Genomic DNA, 24320 nt, shown 5'->3' with positions numbered 1-24320 from the left:
AAATCTTTCTCGCAAATTTTCTTTGTTGTAAATATTGTGTTAAATTTAAAAAACAAATACCACCAATGAGCAGCAGTTTTGTCAAAAGCTGTAACTTTAATTTATTTAATTTTAATAAAATATATTAATTGTGTTCAGACTCAGAGGAGTTGATTCAGACCAGGAGATTTTGCTGTGTTGCCAGTCCTCACTGATGAGGTCAACCACCACCAAGTCTCCTTGTCCACTTTCCTCTTTCATAACACACACCGAGTACCCTCGTACCTGTCTCCCTGATCACATTATCTGTAGCTGTGCAGTCCTCTGGAAGCACCTCCTGACCACCCAGAGTCTGTCTCATCTCCTCCCTGAAAACTTCCACCACTTCGTCCTCTGCTCTGCCTTTGTCCTCTTCATCTTCCTCACCACCAGAGTCATTTTACACACCACCATCCTGTGTTGTCTGGCTACACTCCCCACTACCAATACTTTGCAGTCAGATTAAAACGTCTCCCGTGTTACCCTATGTTCTTGCCTCTTCTGGAAGAAAGTGTTCACTACAGCCATTTCCATCCTCTTTGCAAAGTCTACCACCATCTGTCCTTCTGCGTTCCTGTCCACCTTCCTTCTCTGCATCATATCAACCAACTGTCTAGCCTTCCCTGTCATAGTACCAACATTCAAAGTCCTTACTGTCAGTCCTACATTCCTAGCTTTCATCTTCTCTTTCTTCTACCAACAGCACTGATGGCAGGTGTTGTTAACCTGGACCACGATTCGGTGTGAACGTCATTATTAACTTTGTGGCTACATTACGGAATCATAATTATGTAAGTGATTTCTATCAACTGATGTGTTTTCCTTATTTGTGACAGTTAATTCAATAATGATTTGGGATACAAAATGGTACGTGTTAATCGTTGTTTTTAGTCAAACAAATGTATGAACCCAGCGATAAAGTGTTAACACATGTGGAAGAGAAACATAAGAAGGTGAGGATGAAGATCAAGTGCATTCTAGGTTCATTCAACACAGATTAGCAATTGAGAAAAACTGTGAACCTAATCTGTAAACATATGGACGAGATATTTGACCTTAAGACTGACACTGCACCCACTGCTTACTTGTTTAACCTTTCATAGCATGAATGCACTAACATAGAAATGAATACAGTCAGGTTGAGCCCTGAAATGTAGAAAGTACTATTTACTATGGTACTATGTTCCACTTTTTGCTTTGTTATTTCTCGTTTTCAGGACAGCCAGAGTGATGCCAGTCACAACAAAAGCCCACATGAACCACAGTCAAACTATTTAATTTGTGCCATCGTTCCCAGTGTTGACTAGTCCTTAGTTTCTGCTTAATTAAAACCTCCTCCAACCAGTGACCTTTTAACACTAGTGACTCACTAATGTAGGCACTCATCGTGAACAGAGAGCACACAAGTGCAGTACAATAGGAAAACTCATAGCGTTGTTAAATAAACAATCAATTTTTATGTTCTTTGCCTATTATTAAATCAAAAGGCAAATATGAAAGCAATCAAAACATGGAGTTGAATCAAACCTTCTTGTGTTTGGGTTGTGCAAGTTTATTTTCATTAAACTAGATTAGGCGTGATTTAAAAGAGTTGAGTGAGTTCTTGTGTTGCCAAGCCTGTTTGCATAGTATTAACAAATTTCATGTGAAAGCAAAATAAAAGTGACATTGATGCACAACTGAAAATCTGAAATTTTCTTCGTAGTCTCCTGAATTATTTATTATATTCCATTTACCTCCTTGCAGAAGGAACGTCTTTAGAGTGAGTGGCATGGCATATAGGGTAACCTCCTTAAAGTGGCATCCTTCTGAACCAGGATAGGCCACAGGAAGCTCTCTGAGGGTTCTGAAAGCAGGCTGACATTTTAAAGGTGAGAGAAATGGAATAAAAGTGGAAGAAGAAGCATTCTTGTGTAGGTTTTGACTAGATCAAGGACATGTGGAAAGAGACACTGTCCCCTTTGCTCGATAGACTGCTTTGCTAAGCTTTCTTCGACTAGTCTTCCAAGAATCATTTCAATATTTGTCAGTTATTAATGAGCATAACAGAAAGGCTTACAAATGTGTTTAAAGCTAATCTATAAACTCACAAACTCCAGATTCACTTTCTAGAAATTCTATGCAGCCAGCTACAGCCCATGACCTTCATCAGTGGGTTAAATTAAATCGTGAAGAGTGAAGAAGTGTTAATTAAAAAGCATAATATATTTTATCAGTTAAAAGCAATAAGTCAACTGAATGTAATATGATGGACTATACTGCATGGATTGTAAAGTCCTAGAGATAAATTTATGATTATTCATAGAAGGCCTGCTTATAAAACATTCATGTACATAAAAAAGTGAGGTGACATATTTTGAAAAATGTTGCCCCACCTGTTAAGAATAAAACTTTTCTCGAAATTTGCCAACCATGCATGTTCCCAAAACATTGTAATTACTTATTCAAGACTTACGGCTGCAGCCTGTCTGTGCGGAGTTTGCATGTTCTCACCATGCTTGCGTGGGTTTCCTCCATGTACTTCAGTTTACAAGTCCAAAGACATGTTAGGTTAATTGGTGAATCTAAATTGCCCGTAGGTGCGAATGTGGATGTTAATGGTTGTCTTTCTGTGCGTGTCCCTCTGTGTTGGCCGTGTGATAGACCGGGACCTGTCCAGGTTGTGCCCTGCCTCTCGCCCTGTGACAGCTGCCATAGACTCCAGCCCCATCAGTTTGGACAAAAATCACACACATTTTGGAATGAAGAAACATTGATTGTTGACAATAAAATGTATTAAAATAAATAAATAACAAATAAAGCTTTTCTTTAGGAATAAGTGGTTATAGGTCAATTTGTATAAGATGTCAGTACAATTAGAAATGTCCACTCACATTCCTTCCTAATGCAAACATACAAACAAGTTTACTGCAGCTTGTGTATTTTGCATGGAATCAGATTTAATGCCGGTTTTAATAAAATCCAATAAGAGAAAAGTGTTTGCAGCAAGAGCCCATTAAACATACAGAGTAGACAATGACAACGAGTGAAACACATAAGAAACATGTTCAAAAACAACCCCCTCAGATCCTCCCGATTGCATGGTGTATTAAATGGTTCATGTCAGCTAATTAGATATTTCCAAACATCATTTTGTATAAGCATGGAAAATTACAACAGAACTCGGATTAGTGCAGACCTCATTTCTAACCACCCCTATACTAAAATTTTACAAACAGTGTCAGCAGGCTGGAGGTGTCCCACATTGTAGTCACCAACTGCTAAATTAAGGCAGGGTGTGAAAAACAACTCTTTGTGAAGCAGAGTAATAGACGGATATACACGCAGGAAGAGGGAAATAAAAGAAAGTGGTTTTTTCGATGGCACAGCCATTAAAGGAGCCAGTCAGGCTGCTGCTCTGCTGTAGATCACCTTGTAAACATGCTGCATCCTATCAGAGAACGCGATCTGAAAAAGGTGCTAGGATATGAGGCAAACATGATGGATGTCCCATGGACAGTGCTTCTCCCTGCTGATGACAGGTGTTTGTATCACAGGAAGTACTTCTGTGGTTGTGTAACTCATGGATAATGACCAAACATCCATGCATTAAGATATGATGATTATTTATTATTATTATTATTTATTTGACAAACTTGTGTAAAATAGTCAGCTTTAGGAGAAGTGAAATGCTAAAACTGTTTTGTTTTTGTTTTTTATTATGAATTTGAGCAACATGACATTACCCCCAAGTTCCAGTTTTCTGGTGTAGGGTCATGTGAAGCCATAACTAAAAACATTTGATTACAGTTGGAATGAGAGACAGGTTCAACTATGGAAAGACTGACACATATAGATAGATGATCAAATTCATATTCATACCTGCAGATTAATTTCCAATTCACCTCACCGGCATCCAGCCAGGGAAATCACATTGTTGGTGTATTGGTGCAATTTGTCTTGGTTTATGTGTTTGTGGCACAAACACACAAGCAGCAGTGTGACGAAAGAATTTAAACAAGATGTATCGTGTAATTTAAAAAGCACTGTAACTGACTGTACTGTATCCTGTCATGTTCTCATTCAGGAAATAAAAATATGGAACTTTTGTGCAACATAAATGACTACAAGGTCTCTTGAGTTTTATGAATCAGGCACAAGTGGCTAATCCGTTTCCAGAGCAGACTGACTACATTTATTCTTTCTTCATGAAAGTTGCAAAACAGGCCAAATTAAGTTAGTATCTGCAGCAATTCAAGTTATTTCTGTACACGATTGTTTTTTGTTTTTTTACCTTTTAGTGGTAAAGGAGCAAAGGCAATGTATCAGACATGCTTCCAGGCAATGGGTTACACTTTTTGTTTATGAATTCATGGTAGTGGACTTGTTTGTGTGGCTACCTCACAGCTAGAATTTCCCCGGTTTGAATGTCTGACCGGCTGTGGCCTTTATGTGTGTGTTTTGCATGTTGTCCCAGTTTCCTCTGTTACATCCCACAGTCCAAATAGATGGATGGATGGGCACAGAAGACAGCATCATCCAGGATACAGACATCCTTAACCTGACAATGAATTCAGCATTCAACAGATACAATGGTACTGTAGAGTTTGAGCACATGACAAACGTTGTCATACTAAAAATTAATCCTTTACCTGCACTGTACACACCATTTTCCATTTTTACAAATGTCAGATCACTTTATTGCATCAAAAATTTTTACTTTGGTTACCTGGTCAATAAATTATATATGGAAATATTAAGTCAAAGAATTTACAGATACAGATGGCACTGTTACTTTCTCTGTAAAAAAAATAAAGTCCCTTAATGCGTACTGCTTTCTACAGTATTGTGGGACCTCTACTGGATTTGTTAAAAAAAAGAACATTTCTGCTCCAATACTAGACTTCATTTTTACATTGATAAACACTAGCTGTCGTATGGGAATAGTTAAATAAAAGAAAGATCTGCCCAAGAACTCTGTTTTTTATGCTACTGTATATAACCACAAGGGGGCAGTGATTTTGAATTCCCTTGGACATAAGTGAACTATAATTGATTAAATACATTCATTATTCAAGATTTAAATTGGTAATTTGTTTTTACCTATGCATTGCCTGTCCCCTGTGTTAATCTGAGGTAAACCTAAGTTAATCATACAATACAATTATCAATACCCATAATAATACACTCAATGAGTTTATTATCAGTATATAACCTGCTTATTAGTATTAAGTACCTTTATAGAATACCTAGATACATTAATAATAAAGCAACCATGGGATGTTAATGCAGCTGCTGTGTCTGTATACAGTATGCAAAGGCCCAGTTACGCCCCATAGCAGATCTATTTATCACGTCTGTGTTGCAGGGACCCGTTTGTCCAGCAGGGGGCGGTAATAAAACATAGCATTGGATTTCAACAACGTTCAAAGTCCGAAGAAGAAGAACAACACCCAGGTTGAGCCAAGGCTTGGAGTCAAAGGGGGGAGACTTTCTTCACTGGCGGTAAACACGGTATGTTACAAACCTTACAAACTTAATCTTTTACGACTCGGTTAGAGACGAACCTCTTTATAAAACGAGACCGTTTTGATTTCGCTAGCTGCGTGTGCTAGCTATCAACTTCTGTGTGATTTAACTAACATTAGTAACAGAAGACACGGTGAAGCTAACGTTAGCTGAGCTCGGTGTTAAGCAGCGGTACATACTGGCTGTTATCAGGGTTTGACTTTTGCTAACATTAGTCTTTCCCACACACGCCCATAAGGTTTGTTACACAGCTGTTCGAGCATTTCGCAACCTTAAAATAAATGAGTGTGGATGCGATTGAACGTCTGGTGAAATGTCGCAATCAAACTAGTAACAGTTAATTCTCAGTTAAATTAGTAAACGCATACAATGCGAATTACTTAATTGTTTATAACAGTGATGCAACACCTGTGGGACATCAAATGACTGTGACAAGTATTTTATACTAAACACCTAAATTCGTGTTTTTTGTTTTCCTTTGTTTCGTCCACAGGTCCCACTTGTGCACCGTCGATACAAATTTAGAGGGAAACTGTAGCAAGTGTAGATGATCATCATAGTTGCAAAAAATTCTAGTATTTTTCTCATTGTGTCATGAGCCTAGTAGAAAGTTATTAGCAGAGGAGTCCAGGCAGGGCAGCCTAGGGCCTTTTTCTTTTCATTTAGTTTTTGAAAGACAAATGGTTTTGAACCATGGATCATGCTGTTGTGGACAGTCCTGTAACCCTTGTCATCAGGGCTCCCAACCAAAAGTATGATGACCAGACCATAAATTGTTTTCAGAACTGGACTGTGGAGAAACTTAAAGCCCACCTGTCAGATGTGTATCCAAGTAAACCCGTAAGTATTTCACACAGATCCATTTGAAGCTGCTAAAAGGAGATCTTGAATTTTGTATAATTTTTTTTCCTGTGTTGTTTGTTATTTACCATCCAAGCCATTCATTCTTGTTCGATCATTAGGGGTAGAGATAGAATTACAATATACACAGCCACAGCCAACATCTAGTGGTTGATCTTCTCTTGCTGATTGAGTATTTCCTTTCTTCCGAGATTCAAATTACAATGGACTGATCATAATAGGGTCAAAACATTAACCTTCAACTATTCTTTGGGCTAAAAAAAAAAAAGTCAGGTCAGTCTATAGATGATGTCACTTAGACAGGAAGGTGTTTAAACTCCTCCTGTGTTGTACTGCTAATCTGACTTTGCTCCCCTTCCTCTCGGCTCAGTACTTGCTCTGATGCAATCATCGTAAACACAAAGGGACAAGCTGCTGCTTTGTAAAAATGTAGAGTAATCTCTGGGCAGCACATTTTCTAGTGCAATTGAGCAGACATTAACTGCGGCAGTTTGAAGTCCTCGTTTGCAAGTTGGCCGGATTTAATATAGTTAATTAAAATTCCTGAATGATTGTACATTGAATGTAGGCTTCAGAGGAAACACACACCGACCTTGTTGTACTGCCAGTTTAATCCATAGTTAAGACCCACTTATACCAACTGAGGTTACTATCACCTCATCCTCATTATTCACTTACACAAAATCTCTGCCTTTTAATGTTGTGATCTGTAGCACATTTCAGAGGTTGCTGATCCTTTAATTTGCTGTTTTTTAACCCTTATTTATTCTGGGTATTTTCTGCTAGATCTCTTTCGCAGGAATGCCCTGATCACATTCACCCCATTTAACACACTTACACCGGGGAACTGCCCAGTGCAACCACATTTGTGTGGCCAAAGAGCAGCTCCACTATGTTTTATTACCGCCTCCACTTGTAATGCTGTTGCAAATATTGTCAGTTTTAACTAGATGAATAACACAATGAAGTGACCTACATTCTTGCTATGTTCAGTAATGTATTGGTTGTCTCCTCTGACCCTGTAACCATTATAAAACTGTGTTTTTAGAGCTCCAAAGACCAGAGACTGGTGTATTCTGGGAAGCTACTTTTGGATCACTTTACTTTAAAAGATGTGCTGAGAAAGGTAAGTTACCCCAGTGGTTTAGACTTGGTTTTTCTTGTTAATATGATTTGGATTCTGGTCTAATCATTGTAAGACCAACAAGGATCACTTGATCAAACTACTGCATCCACTATATGGCTTTAAGTAGGTTTTCTATGATTTCCAAGTCAGAAATGATGTGCAGCAGATGTCAGCACCATGTACAAACTAAACAGAGCTTTGTTTTTCACAGTACTAAATACCTAATTAGAGTAATACTACATCACATAAAACTCCACATTAAGGTAAATGAAAAAGCAATTAATTGATTTTTAAAATGCTAAATAAAATGTCAGGCATCAAATCATATTGGGGGGGGGGGGAGAGAGATGTTAAAAAGTGTAATGTAGCTGTAATGAGGAAGTTTATCTTCTTTGTTTTGTTTTGAATATTTTTCAACAGATTAAATATGTTCCTTAAGTGGGTGCTTGGTTGCTTTTTATGACCATAGTGGCATTCACTATCAAAGTAATTTTTAAATGGGGTTTCATCTAATCTGGTAGTATTTTGTTGAGATTGGGTATGTTTATCTGTGTATCAGTACATAATGAATCATTATTACTGTACATGCATATGGTGTAGAGAACTCATGTCAAGTGAGATTGTGTTTATAAAGTCTACAATCATCTTTGGGCGCTTTACAATCTGTACATACACACAACACCCTTTGTCCCCAGAAATTCAAATTAAATAAGGGAAAAAAAACTAATGGAAAGGGGGAAGTTGGAAGAAGCCTCAGCCAAAGCAAGTGAGGAAAAACTCCTCTGTGAGGATGAACAGATGCAATAATTTCTGTACAGAGCAAAGTAGATTCACAAAGTTAAGAAGTTGATCACAGTTTTACTTTGAACATGCATGGCTCTGTTTGATAATGAACTGTATTGGCTTCCACAGCAAGATGAGTACCATATGCTCCATCTGGTGTGTGCCTCACGAACCCCTCCCAGCTCCCCAAAGCCCCCCCGCAGCCGCAGCAACAAGCCTCAGGAGAACACAGCCGGTCCCGTGGTGGGTCAGCCACACACTCCTCACACATTTCCATTCATTTCATCATCATCACATTTCCTTTCATCATTTAGCTTAATGCTGCAATCTACACGTCCATGAGGATTTGAAAAACGTCACTTGTCTTTGTTTTAAGATGAACTATAAAGTAATACACATTTCACTTATATTTTTTTCTGGTTACAGCCCCTTCAGAACTCAAATAGTCCTTCCGCTAGTCAGCATAGCCAGTCTCCTAGAGAAGTGAGCAGTGATGGACTCAGACAGGGAGCTGGACATTTCCCTTACCACCAGACGTATCCCCACTTTATACACAGGTAAGCTTCTGGACTGGTAAAACTTTAATAACCACTGCAGTGCAGGGTCAAAGATGACTCACTACAGCAAGTAAAGATTTTCAGATCATAGTAAAAACCTCTAGGTAATTTTAGATCTACAAATTATTCATCAAATACACTCAAGTCCCTAAAACATGCACCTCGTTAGATAAATGTTAACATGTTTGTCTCATGTTTGAAAAGGCACCGGAGTTACTTTCACACAGAAAAGCCAGAATAGCAATGCTAACATGTTTGCCCTAGTAACATAACTGTATTAGTGGGAAACGTGTAGAGTGGGAAATGTATTATCTCCAGTGTTCAACAAAAATCAAACCAGTTAAATTAATTATGAAAAAGCTTCCACACTTTGCAGTGGAAAATTTTAACTCTCTGTTTCTGTCCTCTGCTGTTGGCTAATTCTGTACCCTTGACCAACTAATAGCAATTAGATTTTATGCAAATGTATCTGCAATAGACGAGGGTGTGACATGTCATATGTATGTTTTTTTTGTAATTCCATGTCTCTTTCTCTAGCTGGAGTCAGTACTCGCCTCAGTCAATGCCACCAACAAATCTGCATGCTTATTACAACCCTATGACAGTGATGTGGTGGCAGCAGTTGTACGTCCGACAGGTCTACATGCATTAGTAAGTTTATTGCATGTCTCCTGTTTTAGTATGAATTTTTGTAGAACATTTATCTTATGTCCAGTCTCACTTCCTCCCCAGTCAATTACTGGCTGCCTCCTCTCAGCGTCTCAGGCCAGAGCAGCCCTTGAGCCATTCTAATTTCCCCAATCCGCTAAACCAGCAACCTCAAGCAGATCACCGTGGCAACCTGGAAGTCCAAATGAACGCCCAAGGAGGGGAGATCCTGAATGACGAGGAGCTGAACCGGGACTGGCTGGACTGGTTGTACACATTTTCACGTGCTGCGATTTTGCTCAGTGTAGTCTACTTCTACTCCTCCTTCAGCCGGTTTGTTATGGTGATGATGGCCATGCTGGTACTTTACCTGTAAGTCATCCCTTTACTTTAACTGTGTATATCGACAGAATAATCCAGCCCCTGACATGACACTGACATTCTTCCCCACCCTAAAGATGCACCGGTGCAATGGTTCACCTTTCTTTAATGGTGTTGGGATCACATGATTGTTTTAATGCTTTTTTTACAGGTTCCACATTGACATTTTTAAAACATTTTCTCCTGAAACCATTTGTTGTGACTCAACTAACGAGATTGTTATCATTTCTAATAATCTACATAGAATAATAATCACATAAATGAATTCATAGTTTAAAAGAGTTACAGGTTACGTTGATTTTTTTTTTGACAGTAAAAAATAAGAAGACATTAGAGTTGTCACCAGGAACTTGTGAGGAGCGTTAGTCTTTAGTTTAGGATGTTAAGCATGACCTACTGATTACTCAAAATTTTAACTTATTGTTAAAATTTATGAAAATAATCAGCATAGGCAAGATGCCAACAGTATTTTGGGTGTTTTGGTCTGCAGGCACCAGGCCGGCTGGTTTCCCTTCAACTTGGAGAATGAACTCCATCTTCCTGGAGACAGAGCCAATCAGGATGACATGGACGGAGAACTGCAAAACCAAGACTTGCGAGAAATGGTAGCTACTATTCTCCTCCATCTTAAGAATACTAACCAAGGGATGAACAATGACTATGGAGTGAAACGATTCTTATGTGGCTGTGTTTATAATCTGACTTCATCTTAAACAGGAAGGAGAAATGGATGATGGCTCAGATGATGAAAGGGAGACTGGAGAGGAAGGAGCAGAAGATCCGAACAGTGGCCCCCACACAGGTTTCCTGTCATCCACGTGGTCATTTATTATGACCTTTTTCATGTCACTTATCCCAGAGGGGCTGCCAAACGCTGCCAACTGAACCACGAGCGCCATGAGCCACCACAGTTCCCCAGGAGCACATTCTTTAAGAAGAGAATGGAGAAATCCTACCTGCTTAGGAAAACTGTTTGTCTGTTGCAGTGCAGTGTTATAGTTTCCCAATAATCGAATCTGGATTTGAATCATTGAGTCAAAACACTAAAGAGTCGACCCAAAAGTGGAAACTTTATAAGCAAGGACTGCTAGTGCTGCCTTGAAAACATAGTAAAATAAGTGTCTGGCACTGCCATTATTTCTATAATTTATAGAATAGAGACAGCCGACACAATTATGAAGAAAAACTATTATAGCACTGCTTGTGCTGAACAACCTGGATCTTTGTTTATTTCTTTATAAGAACCTACAATATTTGTTAAAATAGTTATGATTTTATTTCTAATGGTGGTTGTATTGAAATAAGAAGGGGCCACTGTAGCTCAGAAGCTGATCTACAGCAAGTAATACTGAATCATGTGTGATAAGAGTGGTTTGGGCCTGAGTGTGTCTAAACACATTGTGTTCTGTGTTAAAATGTGACCCAGAGTGACGCCGGCTACTGAAAAGTGAATCAATGTATGACTAGTTCTCTCAGACAGCCTGGGACAACTGAGTGAGGCAGAATAATCGATCTTCCACCACTAATAGACTTTCAAACACTGAACAGACAGGAGATACTTTTCAACTTGTTAAATAAAGTCCTGCCACAATGCAGGCTTACAAAGGGCAAATCTTTAAGCTCTCGGGTTTGTTAAAACGTCTGCTGCTGTTACATTTAACATGTGTATCAATACTAACAATAATCATATTAAAACTACCTTAATGGTAATGTTGTCCATTGGTAATATTTTTTTTTTCTCTTCTCACATGTGCAGCAAAAAGCAAAAAGCTGCACGTGACCTCAAGTACTGGCTTAGTGGTGCTTGTCATTGCAAACAAAAGTTTGGTAGTTATTGTATTGTTCTTTTCTCAGAATTGTTTCAAAGTGGAGAACCTTACTAATACAGCACATTTAAGATGAAATACACTCAGGATTATTTATATATATATATATATATATATATATATATATGCAGGAATAAAGAAATACAATTGGACCTCCTGCCCTCACACCTTCATGACTCATTGGTAAACCAAGGTCTTCCCATGTCCATTTGTAAATGTTTCCTCTGTATTGAGCTATAAAACTCATGGTCAAACTGTGTGCTCAGGGACGTACTCTGGAACTTTGCTGAAGGCCGACATAGAAATGATGACTTTAGACAGTCTTATGCTGCTTCATTTACCATTAATGAGAAACAGTCGAAGCTTAAAGTTTGAACCATTTTACCCTGTGCACCACATCAAATTAATATTAATTCTGTGCACTTATCTTACGATTGTGCCAAAGTAATATTTACTGTCCAAGGTTTTCCGTTTTCACTTACTCTGGCTTATCAGACCTCAGGGCCGGTAGGAGGTTGTCCCACATGTACCTAAGGTCAGTGAGGGAAATTCTCGTCAAACACAGTGTGCACATGCCTCAGCAGTCCTGACAGGAGGTCAAATTAGTCATAAACTTCCAATATCTGCACATAACAACCATTAAGTTTACAGCTGCTATTAAGTTTCTAAAAATCCTGATTTTTTTTATACAAGACCTAGTGAAGCTAAACTGTAGCTAGAAGAGATGTTGGATATAGAGGGATATTTGAGCAGCATCCCTTGCAGGTCAGCTAACACATCTTTGCTGCCACACCCCAGGCTGATAGACATGGAATTAAACCATATTTAATGTCTATAAACTATTATCATCTTCTGCCTTTATCACTGAGAACCTTATGAGTTTGTTTTGACCATTGCTCAACCAACACTGACTTTTATGGTTGACCCTAAATATTTCATTCACTGTCTACTATAAAATGTTTTGGAAAGGATCCATTTTTTATGGGAAGCATTATTTACAACTGCAATATATTGAGCAGTTTCAAAATGAGAGCTCTAAAATAAAGTCTTTCCAAATATGTTCAAACATATCTTTTCAATCATTTCTTTAATCCAGTTTCTCATTAGACATTCAATACCAAACACATTTTACATTTACACATAAATATACAAATTCTACTTTCATACTGTTTTAAAAGAATGAATATAATTTGCCTCACAGTACACCTAAGGTTTAAAAAAGAACCAGGATAGCAAAAAAAAAAAAAAAAGAGAGAGAAAATGTGGTTAAATGAGGAAAGAAGGAAGTCACCATATATTCACCTTTATTGCTTTGCACCACTTGACCATGATGAAAAAAAAAATCCTTCAAGATAACAGGATGCTGTGTGCTTCACTGTTGTTACGTGTCTGTACACATACTGTAGAAGAAATTCATATCTACTAAATGATGTTAGTGATGACAGGGTAAAACCTCCATCTCTTCCTTGTACCTCTATCGAATACATTTCTAAACTGATCGCATTAGAAAATAAGGTGTAAACTAAAATGAACAATATAATTATACAGTTATAAGTGCCTCTTGGTGGATGTTCACTTTTTTGTGACGATTCCACAAACAAATCAAAAATCAAACGCTCTGCATTAAGTGGTACGTGTCAGTGATTTGGTATTGATGTTGACAATAATTTTACATTCATTGATGATTCAAAGAACCTGTGCTGAATAATGTCAGTTTTGTTGTTGTTAGAAAATACTAAAGCTGTGACAACAGACCACATACAGAAACAGTATTTAGCGTTACATTTATAAATGAAAGATAACACAAGATAAATAGTTTGAGTCAGTGGCTCAGGCTACGACACTGACATAGATGTGGAAAAACACTATAACGGACAAAAGCTAAAAGGTGCTGTGCACTGGTTCACTGTCCTTGGCATTTGTGCGCCATAGTGTTTGTACCTGTACATCGGTTCTGAACACTTAAATTATCAGTACGAGACTTGCACATACAGAGCGTCGACAAGGCACATAAACTATTGTCCATATAGTCACTGTAGCTACGCACCGACAAAAACACACAAAATTAATTGTACAAATTATTCTTTGCTTGAATATTAGCTATGTTCATGAGTCCATACATTGCACGGCATGGAATACTTATTGCTAAAACAGGACTGCACTTAAATAGCAAAATAACTTTATATAAGAATTTTTACATTTACTGTAGAAATATTTTGCATACAATTATTTTCAATGCTAAACAAACCAAATTAGTTCAACAGCATACACACACACACACACACAATTACTAACAATACTACATACAGTAGAAAAAACGGTGCAACTTCCTGAAATCACAAATATTTTCTTTTTTATTCTGCACCTTACTATATTTTATGATTTACTGCATTTATTAAAATAGTTGTGATGCCAGCGCTGAAAAGAGTAGTAGACAATAAATTATCGCTACCTTGCGACAAAAATATCAAGTGACCACAGTCAGAAATCCCTCGAGACTCCTGAGTTATTAAACTGACATTTAAACAACAGCTGTATACTGTGCAAAGAGAAATAATCTTTATATTAACACACTATATTCCATTTTCAGTAAGAAACTATAATGGCAAAGTTCTAAATGTACAGTACAGACTTCATATGGCCTCAGAAATAGGTTTTCTATAAGGTTACAAATAAAAATAATACAGTACACTGTAGATGCATACATATATCTCTGTCACAGCATATACAATATGAACAGTGAGGTTTACAGTGACAACAATTAAATAACATTTCAGCTGCAATATCAATACTGTGTGCTCCCCTAGAGAAAGGAGACATAATTAGTAAATAAAGTAAATAAAATAGTGTGGTGTTACAGCTGCATCTATCTACATAGACCTCTGTTTTGGTTTGCGTCACTTCCTGTGCCAAATCACCTGGCACTGCCAGAAGATGAATGGCTTTATTAAAACATGTTCTAAAGCTAGCATACTTTAAAGATCCTAATTTGACTTAAAATACATGGAAACAAACATACACAACAACTCGCAGTATATGAACAGTATAAGAAGCAAAAATGAACAGTACTTTGACGAGCTAAAACTGTAAAAAGGAAAATGAAATACACACAGCCTCCCCTCCAATGAGGCGCCTTACTTTGGGATCTCTGATATAAATGGGTCATATGATTAAGAGAGTTCCTAAACAAGAAGCAGAAGAACAAAAGAATTCCTTCATTCTGTGGAGATATATACTTTAGAGAACACCATTGCAGCCATTTACTCGAAGATTTGAGTGGAATGGGTCTCACAGGCGAACGCGGGGTTAAACGGAAAGAAAGAATTTCATTGTAACATTTATACATGTGCTCAATGACAACAAAGGTTGTTGTTGTTCTTCTTCTTCTATCCTGAAGAGGGCATCTCTGGGGGCAGGTTGTGCTGCTCCAGTTCTATGCCCTCTGTCATATTAAGGTGGTGTCTGTCGATGGGGTAAAGTGTTGTGTGGATGAAAGTGCAGGGAGGGAACTCCTTTCTTTATCACAACATCGTTTCAGCAGTGGAACTTCCTCCAGCTGTGCTTGGGCTGATGTCAACTCTAACACAGGCCACCTTCTCCTGGCTGTTATACAGAGTTGAAGACAGACAGAGACATGATGAGTTCTGCAAATTAATGTTGGCACTAAGGGTGTAGAGCAAATGGCAAATGTGAGATTTTGTCAGGTAAAAGTGCTAGTGCTGGATTGCCAATATTCTTAGAACAGCATTTTTAACACCTTCACTATGCCTTGTTGATTACAGGGCTTATGTGAGGACTGTGTTAAAATATGCAGCTCTCAATTGTGATAATCTAAATAACATTTGCCACCTTTTGTTAAAATTGTTATGGCTTTTATTGTAAAGTTAAACTTCTGTGATTAATTTATTTTGTAATAAAATAATTCCTGAACACATGCTCATACACAACAAGCCTTTACTTGTGGAAACTTACTCTTAAAATATACATGACTACTACTATATTTGCATTACTCAGGTTATTGAAATTCATTTTTACTCTACATAGACAAAAAAACTTTTTACACTTATTTACGTGTCCAGTCAGGTGGACTGCATGTCTTTGTGTTTTACTTGAAGCACTATAAGTTAAAGAGTGATGAATAGAAGTCATTAAAAGCGTATGGGAAAATGATGTAGAGCCTAATCTAAATGGTAAATGCTCTGCACTTATATAGTGCTTTTCTACCTATTGGTACTCAAAGCACTTTACACTGCTTCTCATTCACCCATTCACACACACACACACACACACACACACACACTCACACTGCTATGCAGCTGGTCCACACAGTGTCTTGATCAAGGACACTTCGACGTGTGACTATCAACTGGGGGGGGGTATTGGGTGACGAGCGGTCTACCTTAATACGATACAGTTTTAAATATATTTCCATCAACTGAAAAATGACTTTGTCTGTGAGTCTCCAAAAACTCCTTTTGAAATACAATTTAGAAATACGGTCTATTTGCCCAACTGTCTTCTGCATCAGTTCATTTGATCTACTTAATAAAAAAGTACAAAAGTCTGCATCACAGCCATCTATATGTATATATATCTATATATCTATATCTATATCTATATAGATATATATATATATATATTTTTTTTACATATATTTACCTGCATTGGTCGTTTAAAAAAAAACACATATTGGCAAAATATTCCTGCAGTTATCAACTTTTATGGGTGTCTGTCGATCATCTTGGTTAAAAATAATTTTAGCTGCAGTTACAACTGATTTCCACTAGGTGGAGGCCTATTGTTTGATACGCCATAGGTGATTCACTTAGCTTTTTATTATTATTATTTGTTATCATATTAAAGCAATACAGGGACAGGGGCTCTGGAAAACTCTAGATGGCGTAACAACCTTCTACTGTGCTGCCCAGGTTGGGCACAAGTCTCTGCAGTCAAGTTCACTGTTTTAAACACTGCGGTTTATATTTACAACCATGGGATCAGAATCAGAACCACATGCAAATACAAGCATGAACACACACACACACACACACACACACACACACACATATTGGGAGAAGCTCAATACAAGAAAGCAGAAACAAATACACATTGTAACTCAGACAATCATTTCAACAAGACAAACATTTGATCACACAAATTACTCTTTATATTTTGTAAATACAGTAGCTGAGGACTAACAGTTGTGTGGCCGGGCTCTGTCCATCAGTGACTTGAGTTCAAATGCAGCCATTTGAGCCAGATGTTATGCATCAGACACACAACCCTTTTACCTCTTTTTCCATTGGGAGGCTGTGGGTCACTAGTCTTTTTGTGTATGATCTGCTTAAGATGGGCATAACTCACAGCTGGCTGCCGGTGTGAGAAGTACCATTTCAAACTGAATATAGCAGTATGATGCATCTGAAAATGTGAATCTACCTGTTGTCTATAGCTTTACAAATACTTGGAGTGTTTCTCTGGTTTATATCATCCATTAGGAATAAAGTCAAATGTTTTGGGAACTATCCATACAGTTCATTGAGCTTTTCAAGCGTTTGTAGAAATACATACATGCATAAGATTCAGAGCAGATTTATCAGACAGATTAATAAAATATCATCCTAAAAAATGACTCACCCTACTGATTCTGATTTCACTGGTATCTTGAGGAGGTTCGAGCCTTCATAGCTAATGTTCAGTCCTATTTTCTCGTCTTCCTTCAGCCTGGACTCTTCTTCCTGAATGAAAACAGCATTTAAAATGAATTAAATACCAGCCACTGCTGCAGTGAGGAAGCCAAAACTTTACAACCACACCGCACACATCTCACAGTGTGGCGTGTCAAAGTCTGTCATATTTTGGTCGGTAAGTGATTAAGTGGTTCTTGTAGTAAGCCTGTTATGGGAGTCAGTTATGGGAGACACGTGGATTTTTAATCTGTAAGCGTATAATCTGTTGAATATTGTAAAATCAAGGTCTAAGTGCATTTTGAACCCCCACGCCTCAAAAAAGTTTTTTTTTTGTGCATTCTGTTTTCAGTGTCTGAATTTTAGAAAACCAGACACTACAGGATATCTAAACAATGTAAATCACAAATTACATATGAAACAAAAACTGTTATGTTAAAACAAAAGTTTTAACATAACAGCATCATAAGTCTGCTTGGGTCTATCATTAAGACAGTCTGCTTTAATTCAATTTGATTTCCCCAATTGTAGAATTTAAAACATCAGCCTGACACATGTCTATCACTACCAAAAAGGAGAACAACTAAAACAATAAAAAAATTACCAGCATTCCATGGGCTTGCTTTTTCTTGTCATCCTCTTTCTTCTTCTTGCTTTCAGGCATCAAGTCGTCCAACCAGCTTAATTCTCGCTTGGTGAAAAAGACATCTAACAGTTTTCTGATAAAGACCAATGCCAAAACCTGGAAACACAACAAGGAATCTATTTTTACAGTAATACAATACAGTACAAATTCATGAATTAATCAATTAAAAACACAATTATCACCATTAGGATATCTTTAATGAAAATCATTTAACACAATAATAAGTATTATTAGGAAAACAAATTTGATCTAAATGCTATTAAAAGCTGCAGTGTGATATTTAAGTGGGTAAGACGGTTTCTGAACTCTTTCTGTTTCCATGTCTTAATGTCTTATGCAGTAGATGAGAAGTTACATGACTAAAACTGAAATCATTACCATCATGGGAAACACGACAGCTGCAGCAGAGGCCTTGATGACCCAGAGCAGCACTAAGCAGGTGAGCTGCACCAGGGTGAAGACATGGACCTTCCACAGTGGCACATACCGGAGATAGATCAGATCAGGTTGGTGCTTGGCAGGCATGACAAACAGCTTGATTCTGTCAAATAACTACAGAGAAAATCAGAGTAATGAGACTCAATGAGCGAGCTGGAAAAACACAGAGGAAAGGGAAACTTTTTTTATACATTATTCAGAGGAGGGAATGCATCTAATTACAGCTTTCGAGCATTTTCAATTACGATCAAAGCTTTGAAACTACAAGGAGAAAATGTAGCTTTAATAACAGCTGAAGCTATGAATGCTCTTCTGTTCAAAATCAAGGGGCATGTAATTTCACATCCTAGCACAGTAAAGTCTTACTTGAATGCCTTTGAGGGAAGAAACTCCCATGTAGAGAAAGACTCCATACAGGACTGGCATTGGAATGAACTGTAATGCAGAGGAGACATGAGCAAAGAAAGACTACCATGATATTTGTTGCAGCAGGACACACTAACGACGCAGAAACTAAACTTGCCTTTAGCGCTGAAGTCATGAAAACAGAACAACCCATTAGGAAAAAGATCATGAATCCAGTGACCCTCTGCTCCCGAATGCCCAGAAACTTGGGCTGTTCGCCTGGAGCAGAACAGCAAGACTCCACCTTCAGGCTGTTAACATGGGAGATGGAGAGAACGGTTGCAGCCACAAACCATGGTAGGCCCAATATGGAGCACACACCAAGCATTACTGCCACTATTAGCAAGTCCAGGTGATAGCCACAGCCTTTCTGCAGGATATACAGAGAAAGGAAAAAAAAAACACAAGTAAAACAGAGCTGTAGAGGAGGTTGTTCCTGAAGAGTCAATTTGCCCCTGTAGTACAAACATAATTACGGAAAAAATTTTCAGGAGCATAATCTGGAAAAACATGCATCCCATACTTGTTACTTTGAATTTAAAATCTTTGCCTTGAGTTTTTTAATGTGGGTTGACTTACTTTTTAAATAGTAGAACTGTAGAACCCTGAGGCAGAATAATACCTTATTTGTGTGAGATACACACGCAGTAGAATATGTTAGCTTCAACCATAATTAGGGATGACAGAAAGGGAAAGAGAAGACAGGTGAGAGATGAACAGGCCCCAGAGAGCTGGAGAAATATAGAGACAGCAAAGAAGTGTCTTAAAAATAGAGCAAGCTATGATCAAACAAATTAATAAAAAAGTTAAAAGAGAATTGAAAAATAAAAACTTCTACAAAATGGCGAACAAACACAGTGATGACATAGAGGCAGAGTTACATTTTGGCATATCTGGTATTACACAAGAAAACCTATAAATGGAAATTTATAGGTTCGTTTCAATGTTCACCCTTGGCACAATTTATGACTTTAGTATGTTTGGAATGATTTAGACATTCACAACATATAGTGACATATAGTTTCCTGATTTCCTGGCATTAGATGCTGCACAGAAAGGTTTGAAAACTAGATATTAAAGAAAGGAAGCAGAAAAGACAAAATCTAAAAAAACAAACAAAAAAAAAACAAAAAAAAACACACATTTGTGATACTTTCTCATCAGAATTGTTTTTAAAAGCTTTAAAACCCCCAAATTGAATACCACTAGAAGTCAATGTCCACAGGTCTGACCTTGAGCTTGTGCTCTTTGCGGTTTATGATGACTGCAGTGATCTGCTGGTCCATGAAGATGAGAATAGTGCAGAGCATAGCAGGAAGTGCTGCCACCAGCAGCGTCCACCAGGGATTTTCTCCTAATGGATCCATTATCCAGCCTCGGTTCTTTGTAGTTGGCTGAAGGAAAAAGGAAGCAATGTGCTAAATTTAGTATTTAAGTCATGGAAGAGGGAATTTAGAATATTTGATGATGTGAACAATAATTAGTTTATTAAAAGAGCAACATTTTGACTTTTCCAGAGTAAAGAATAGGCTTATAGAGGATGCAATTATGTTTAATTTAAATCCCACCCTCACTGTTACGCATTAAGACGAATGATTAATACTAGATGCCTACCTCAAAGCGGTCAGGGACATTCAGTTTTGGAGATGGGACACCCATTAGAAAATCCACTAATACCATGATCATGATGGTTATAAATACACCAAAGTCACTAATAGTGGCGCGGACCTACACATCATACACAAACAAAAGCACAGAAAAGCAACATGGGCACTTTTATCATTTTCACTTTTAAAGTAAAGTACAATCAGAAACAGTGGCTGCTTTACTACAGTTATTTACTCGAGGTCACTGTCAAGATACACAAGGTAACAATTACTATTGTAACAAATAAGACAATAGCAACAGATGCTTGCGCAACACCAAGTGATAACAGACCAGCTGCCACTGTGTGGGAGGATGCAACAATACCTTTCCTTTCTGTATATTAATCTACTGCCTCATATTAATGACGGACAAAATGTAAACATTTACATAGTTTGAGTGGAATTAGCTGAGCTCTACACACTACTGCCTGCAAAGAGATGTAAAAACCTTTCAATTCTTACAGTATGTGAATTTATTAAAGTTAGAATATTAACCAGTAATTACTGCTATTTATTATAATAAAACCCGACAGTTTTTGGTAATAACAGTAGCATAAAAAAAGTGAAAACATCACAAATTTTTTACCTTGGTGGGAAAATATCTCTCTGTCTTTAACTGCTTTAGGATGGCAGACAGAAAAAAGGTGGTGAAGAAGAGAATGATGGACCAAAAGAGGACATCTGGGATGTATGGCCCGTTGTGACCACAGGCTGGACCCAGAAATTCCCCATGGAGCATTTTACACATCTAGAAAAAAAGGAGGATTAGTTTTGTGATGCTAATTATAAATAACGGTTCCAATATTGACAACGGTATTAGCCGCATTTTTTTGGTCAGTTTAGTCACAAGCATATTGATTATAAGGTACTTAGGGCTGTGTAATATATATATAAATCAGTGATTAACTGTAAATGTCTGCTTGATCTACACATCCTTTACATGTGACTAAGGGTGTAATTAATGCCTATGATAGTGGAGGTTCCTGTGTGCTTGCTTCACCGAAACATTGAGGCTGCTCCATTGGATAGAGTCTGAGTTGTATCCTGTCTGGTTCCACACCTGCATGAGCTCATCTGAGGCATTGGTAGGTGGAGAGCACTGACACCTGTGGAGAAGAGAACAAATACAAAGCAGTCATGTGCTGCTAAAGAAAAAAATAGTTAATTTAAAGTTGATTTAAAAACAGGCTACAGCAAATTATCCTCTAGAATCAGCTATTTTTAAATCAAATATTTTGCAAGTGGGTCATTTTGATTTCAGCTCTGGCAAGGACATGTACTGAAATCTGCTTGAGAAAAAAGTTTTTAACAGTGGGATTTTAAAAGGATACTATTTATTTTCATAATACCCAACAATCTAACAGAAACAGTTTTTGAGATGTTTCTGTCTATAAGAAATTAGGTTAAAAAAAAATAACATTATGAAACTTAAATAAATAAGTATACGATATCTTAGTACTCACGTATATAGTGTAAGGTTGTCTAAGTTGTTGTGTGTGTTGACAGGGTAGTTTTCACCCAGGACAAATAGCTTCTCTAGAGCCTCATAGATGAAGATGATGCAGATGAGTGCAGCAAAGGCCTCCTCTGTGAATCGGGTGATGTAGCAGACCAAAGAGCTTGCGTCTGTGGCCACCAGGATGAGACACAGGAAGGCCGTCCACAGACCAATGCTGGTCCGCAGAGACAGATAGGACAGGCTGTAGTCACTGGGAAAGAAAAAACAAAAGAGATGTTACGGAAGAGAATGAATAGAGGAGAACACATGCACCTGTAAAAACTATTAAAATTCATGCAAATCTTAGGTTTGCAGACTTACTTTGACTATTTATCATCTTAAAATAAATTTAAACTTGCTTGAACGTACGTGCAGAACTTGAAGAGAATCTTTTCAAACACCAAAACAGGTCCAGTGCTGCCAAGAATAGTGAGAGGCTGGCCTGCGAAGAGGGAATATGCCACTCCTGTCAGCGATGCCCCAAATAGAGACTCTATGGCACTCTGTGGGCACAGAGGACATGGACGGCATGAGGGAATGTGAAAGGGAGTTGGATTAAACCATACAAAGGAGGATAGACAGGGAAAGACTGAAGGAGAAAAGAAAGAGGTGAGGAACAAACCACGGACCAGAGCACAGAAGGTTTAGATTAAACAGACATTCAGGGCTGTGTCTGAGAGGATAGATAAACTGTTTGAATGTTTCCACTCTGCTGACTTGTCTGAACTCACATCCCTGTGTAGCCCCTCTAACCCCTGCCGAGTATACTTAAACACATCACACACACATCACCAAACAGACAGTGCCTATGCAAAAACTCCATGGCTTACTAAGGACATCTGAGTAATAAGAAAGACAGAAAGAGAAAGAGATAAAAACAGAGAGACACTACAGTGTATAGAATAGCTTGCGGTGTAATAGTAGATCATCACATCTTTTTTTGGCTGGTGACAGTGTGAATTGAGTGTGATCAAGAGACAAACTAAATGACTTGCTTCACAAAAAAAATTAATACATAAATAAAAATAGAGTAGTGAGAAAATGTGTTTCTTCATTGAGAAACTATAACACTGACAATGACTGGGATGGACTTTATGCAGATCATTGCATTTGCATTTACCTGCTACCATGTTTGACCATTTTGTGCATAAATTTTGATAAATGTCAAATGGTCTCTTTCACTTCAAGTTTCTGGGGAATGTCACAATATCTGTTTTAAGAGCCAGCCAGGAATCAAGAAAATATTTCAACTGTTTTAACAGTTTTGAGCCCCATTGGTTTTATTAAATTCATAATTGATAGCTTTTAAAAACTCACAATGTTTCCTTTTGTTGCTTCCCCAAGCAGACCTCCAAATGTCACCACAGGAGACATGCAAGCGCAATACAGGAAGAGGACAGAGGCTAGGCACTGCAGACTGAGGGAATCCCTGAGGTCACTCCAGTAGAATGGTGCCTTCCGCTTGACATCTAAGACCAAACCTCCAAATAGCCTGAAAGAGGAAAGAGGTAGACGTTAATGAGAGGAAGTGTTGTTGCAAATGTATACCTTCAGAACATTAACCCCCAAAACCTAGAGCCACTGCAATCTTGCTGCCAGAGTCTGAATTATTTTAGCATAGGTAGAGTTTTTCTTGTGCATAGTGTACAGAATTACACTATATCCAACCTTCTTCTTTCAGTTTCTGACTCTTATTACTTTGAAGAATTCTATTTTTTGAAATCCATTTTTCACCTTGTATGTCTTTTTCTCTTTTCTCTGACACCTGTCCAATTGCTCTGCTGTGAGGCCTTGTTTCATTTTCTTTTCCCCCACACCTCTGGAATAACCTCAACTGCTTTCCTCCATAACTCTCATGTTCTCTTTTATACAACCTGTTTTGATAGATTTCTTTACATTAGCTACTTGGACCTCCTCACACTCCTCTGTTCCCCATTAGGTCCCTCAGCTGGAGCCTTTTATAGTAGCAGTGAAAAGAAGCTTGCATCTCTGAATAATACATTGCATTCCGGCTGATGTGTACGTGTGCTCTGTGTGTGTTTGTGTGTGTCTGTCTGATGTTTCAAATAAACACATTCTCCTCACTGTGTGGCCCAGGCTCTAGAGACGCAGCGTGAGCTATCCACAAATGTCAGCATCCAAGTTGCATGGAGTAAAGTAAGAGGTGTGTCCACACAAATATAAAACATTACACTTAAGAGATTTTCAGATTTTAGTTTCATAAATTCCAAAAGTTTTGACCTTCAAAGTTGGATGTTATGGAGTAAGTACTACAGCTGCTAAATTTGATAA

At 37.9% G+C, this 24320-nt stretch overlaps 2 protein-coding genes across 8 annotated transcripts in view; one reads left to right on the top strand and one right to left on the bottom strand.

The window, feature by feature from the left end:
- Positions 1-5397: 5397 nt before the first annotated feature.
- On the top strand, positions 5398-11597 carry LOC137123556 (homocysteine-responsive endoplasmic reticulum-resident ubiquitin-like domain member 2 protein). Its single transcript, XM_067497459.1, has 9 exons — positions 5398-5511; positions 6020-6366; positions 7436-7513; positions 8426-8539; positions 8723-8853; positions 9391-9504; positions 9586-9873; positions 10373-10487; positions 10600-11597. The coding sequence occupies exons 2-9, from the start codon at positions 6220-6222 to the stop codon at positions 10765-10767; spliced, it is 1155 nt and encodes a 384-aa protein (XP_067353560.1). The 5' UTR covers positions 5398-5511; positions 6020-6219; the 3' UTR covers positions 10768-11597.
- A 1181-nt stretch (positions 11598-12778) lies between these two features.
- LOC137123523 (sodium bicarbonate cotransporter 3-like) overlaps positions 12779-24320 on the bottom strand; it is a 36049-nt gene continuing 24507 nt past the window's right edge. For 6 of the 7 annotated variants that reach the window (XM_067497357.1, XM_067497376.1, XM_067497393.1 and 3 more), the window contains 13 exons: positions 23346-23520; positions 22398-22531; positions 21994-22239; positions 21531-21636; positions 21117-21278; positions 20499-20612; positions 20117-20278; positions 19003-19254; positions 18846-18914; positions 18420-18593; positions 18000-18137; positions 17346-17446; positions 12779-15311 (listed from right to left, as the gene is read on the bottom strand). In XM_067497357.1, the coding sequence (XP_067353458.1) occupies positions 15230-15311; positions 17346-17446; positions 18000-18137; positions 18420-18593; positions 18846-18914; positions 19003-19254; positions 20117-20278; positions 20499-20612; positions 21117-21278; positions 21531-21636; positions 21994-22239; positions 22398-22531; positions 23346-23520 (1915 nt within the window). In that variant the 3' untranslated portion in view covers positions 12779-15229. Of the gene's footprint in view, positions 15312-17345; positions 17447-17999; positions 18138-18419; positions 18594-18845; positions 18915-19002; positions 19255-19282; positions 19616-20116; positions 20279-20498; positions 20613-21116; positions 21279-21530; positions 21637-21993; positions 22240-22397; positions 22532-23345; positions 23521-24320 lie in introns of those variants that run through there. The other variant, XM_067497414.1, reaches the window with a different exon arrangement.

The sequence above is a fragment of the Channa argus genome, chromosome 1 (genome assembly GCF_033026475.1).
Source record: "Channa argus isolate prfri chromosome 1, Channa argus male v1.0, whole genome shotgun sequence".
In the NCBI taxonomy this organism is placed as follows: Eukaryota; Metazoa; Chordata; class Actinopteri; order Anabantiformes; family Channidae; genus Channa; species Channa argus.
The sequence above is the reverse complement of the archived record's forward strand: the minus strand, read 5'-3'. Positions and strand labels throughout refer to the sequence as shown.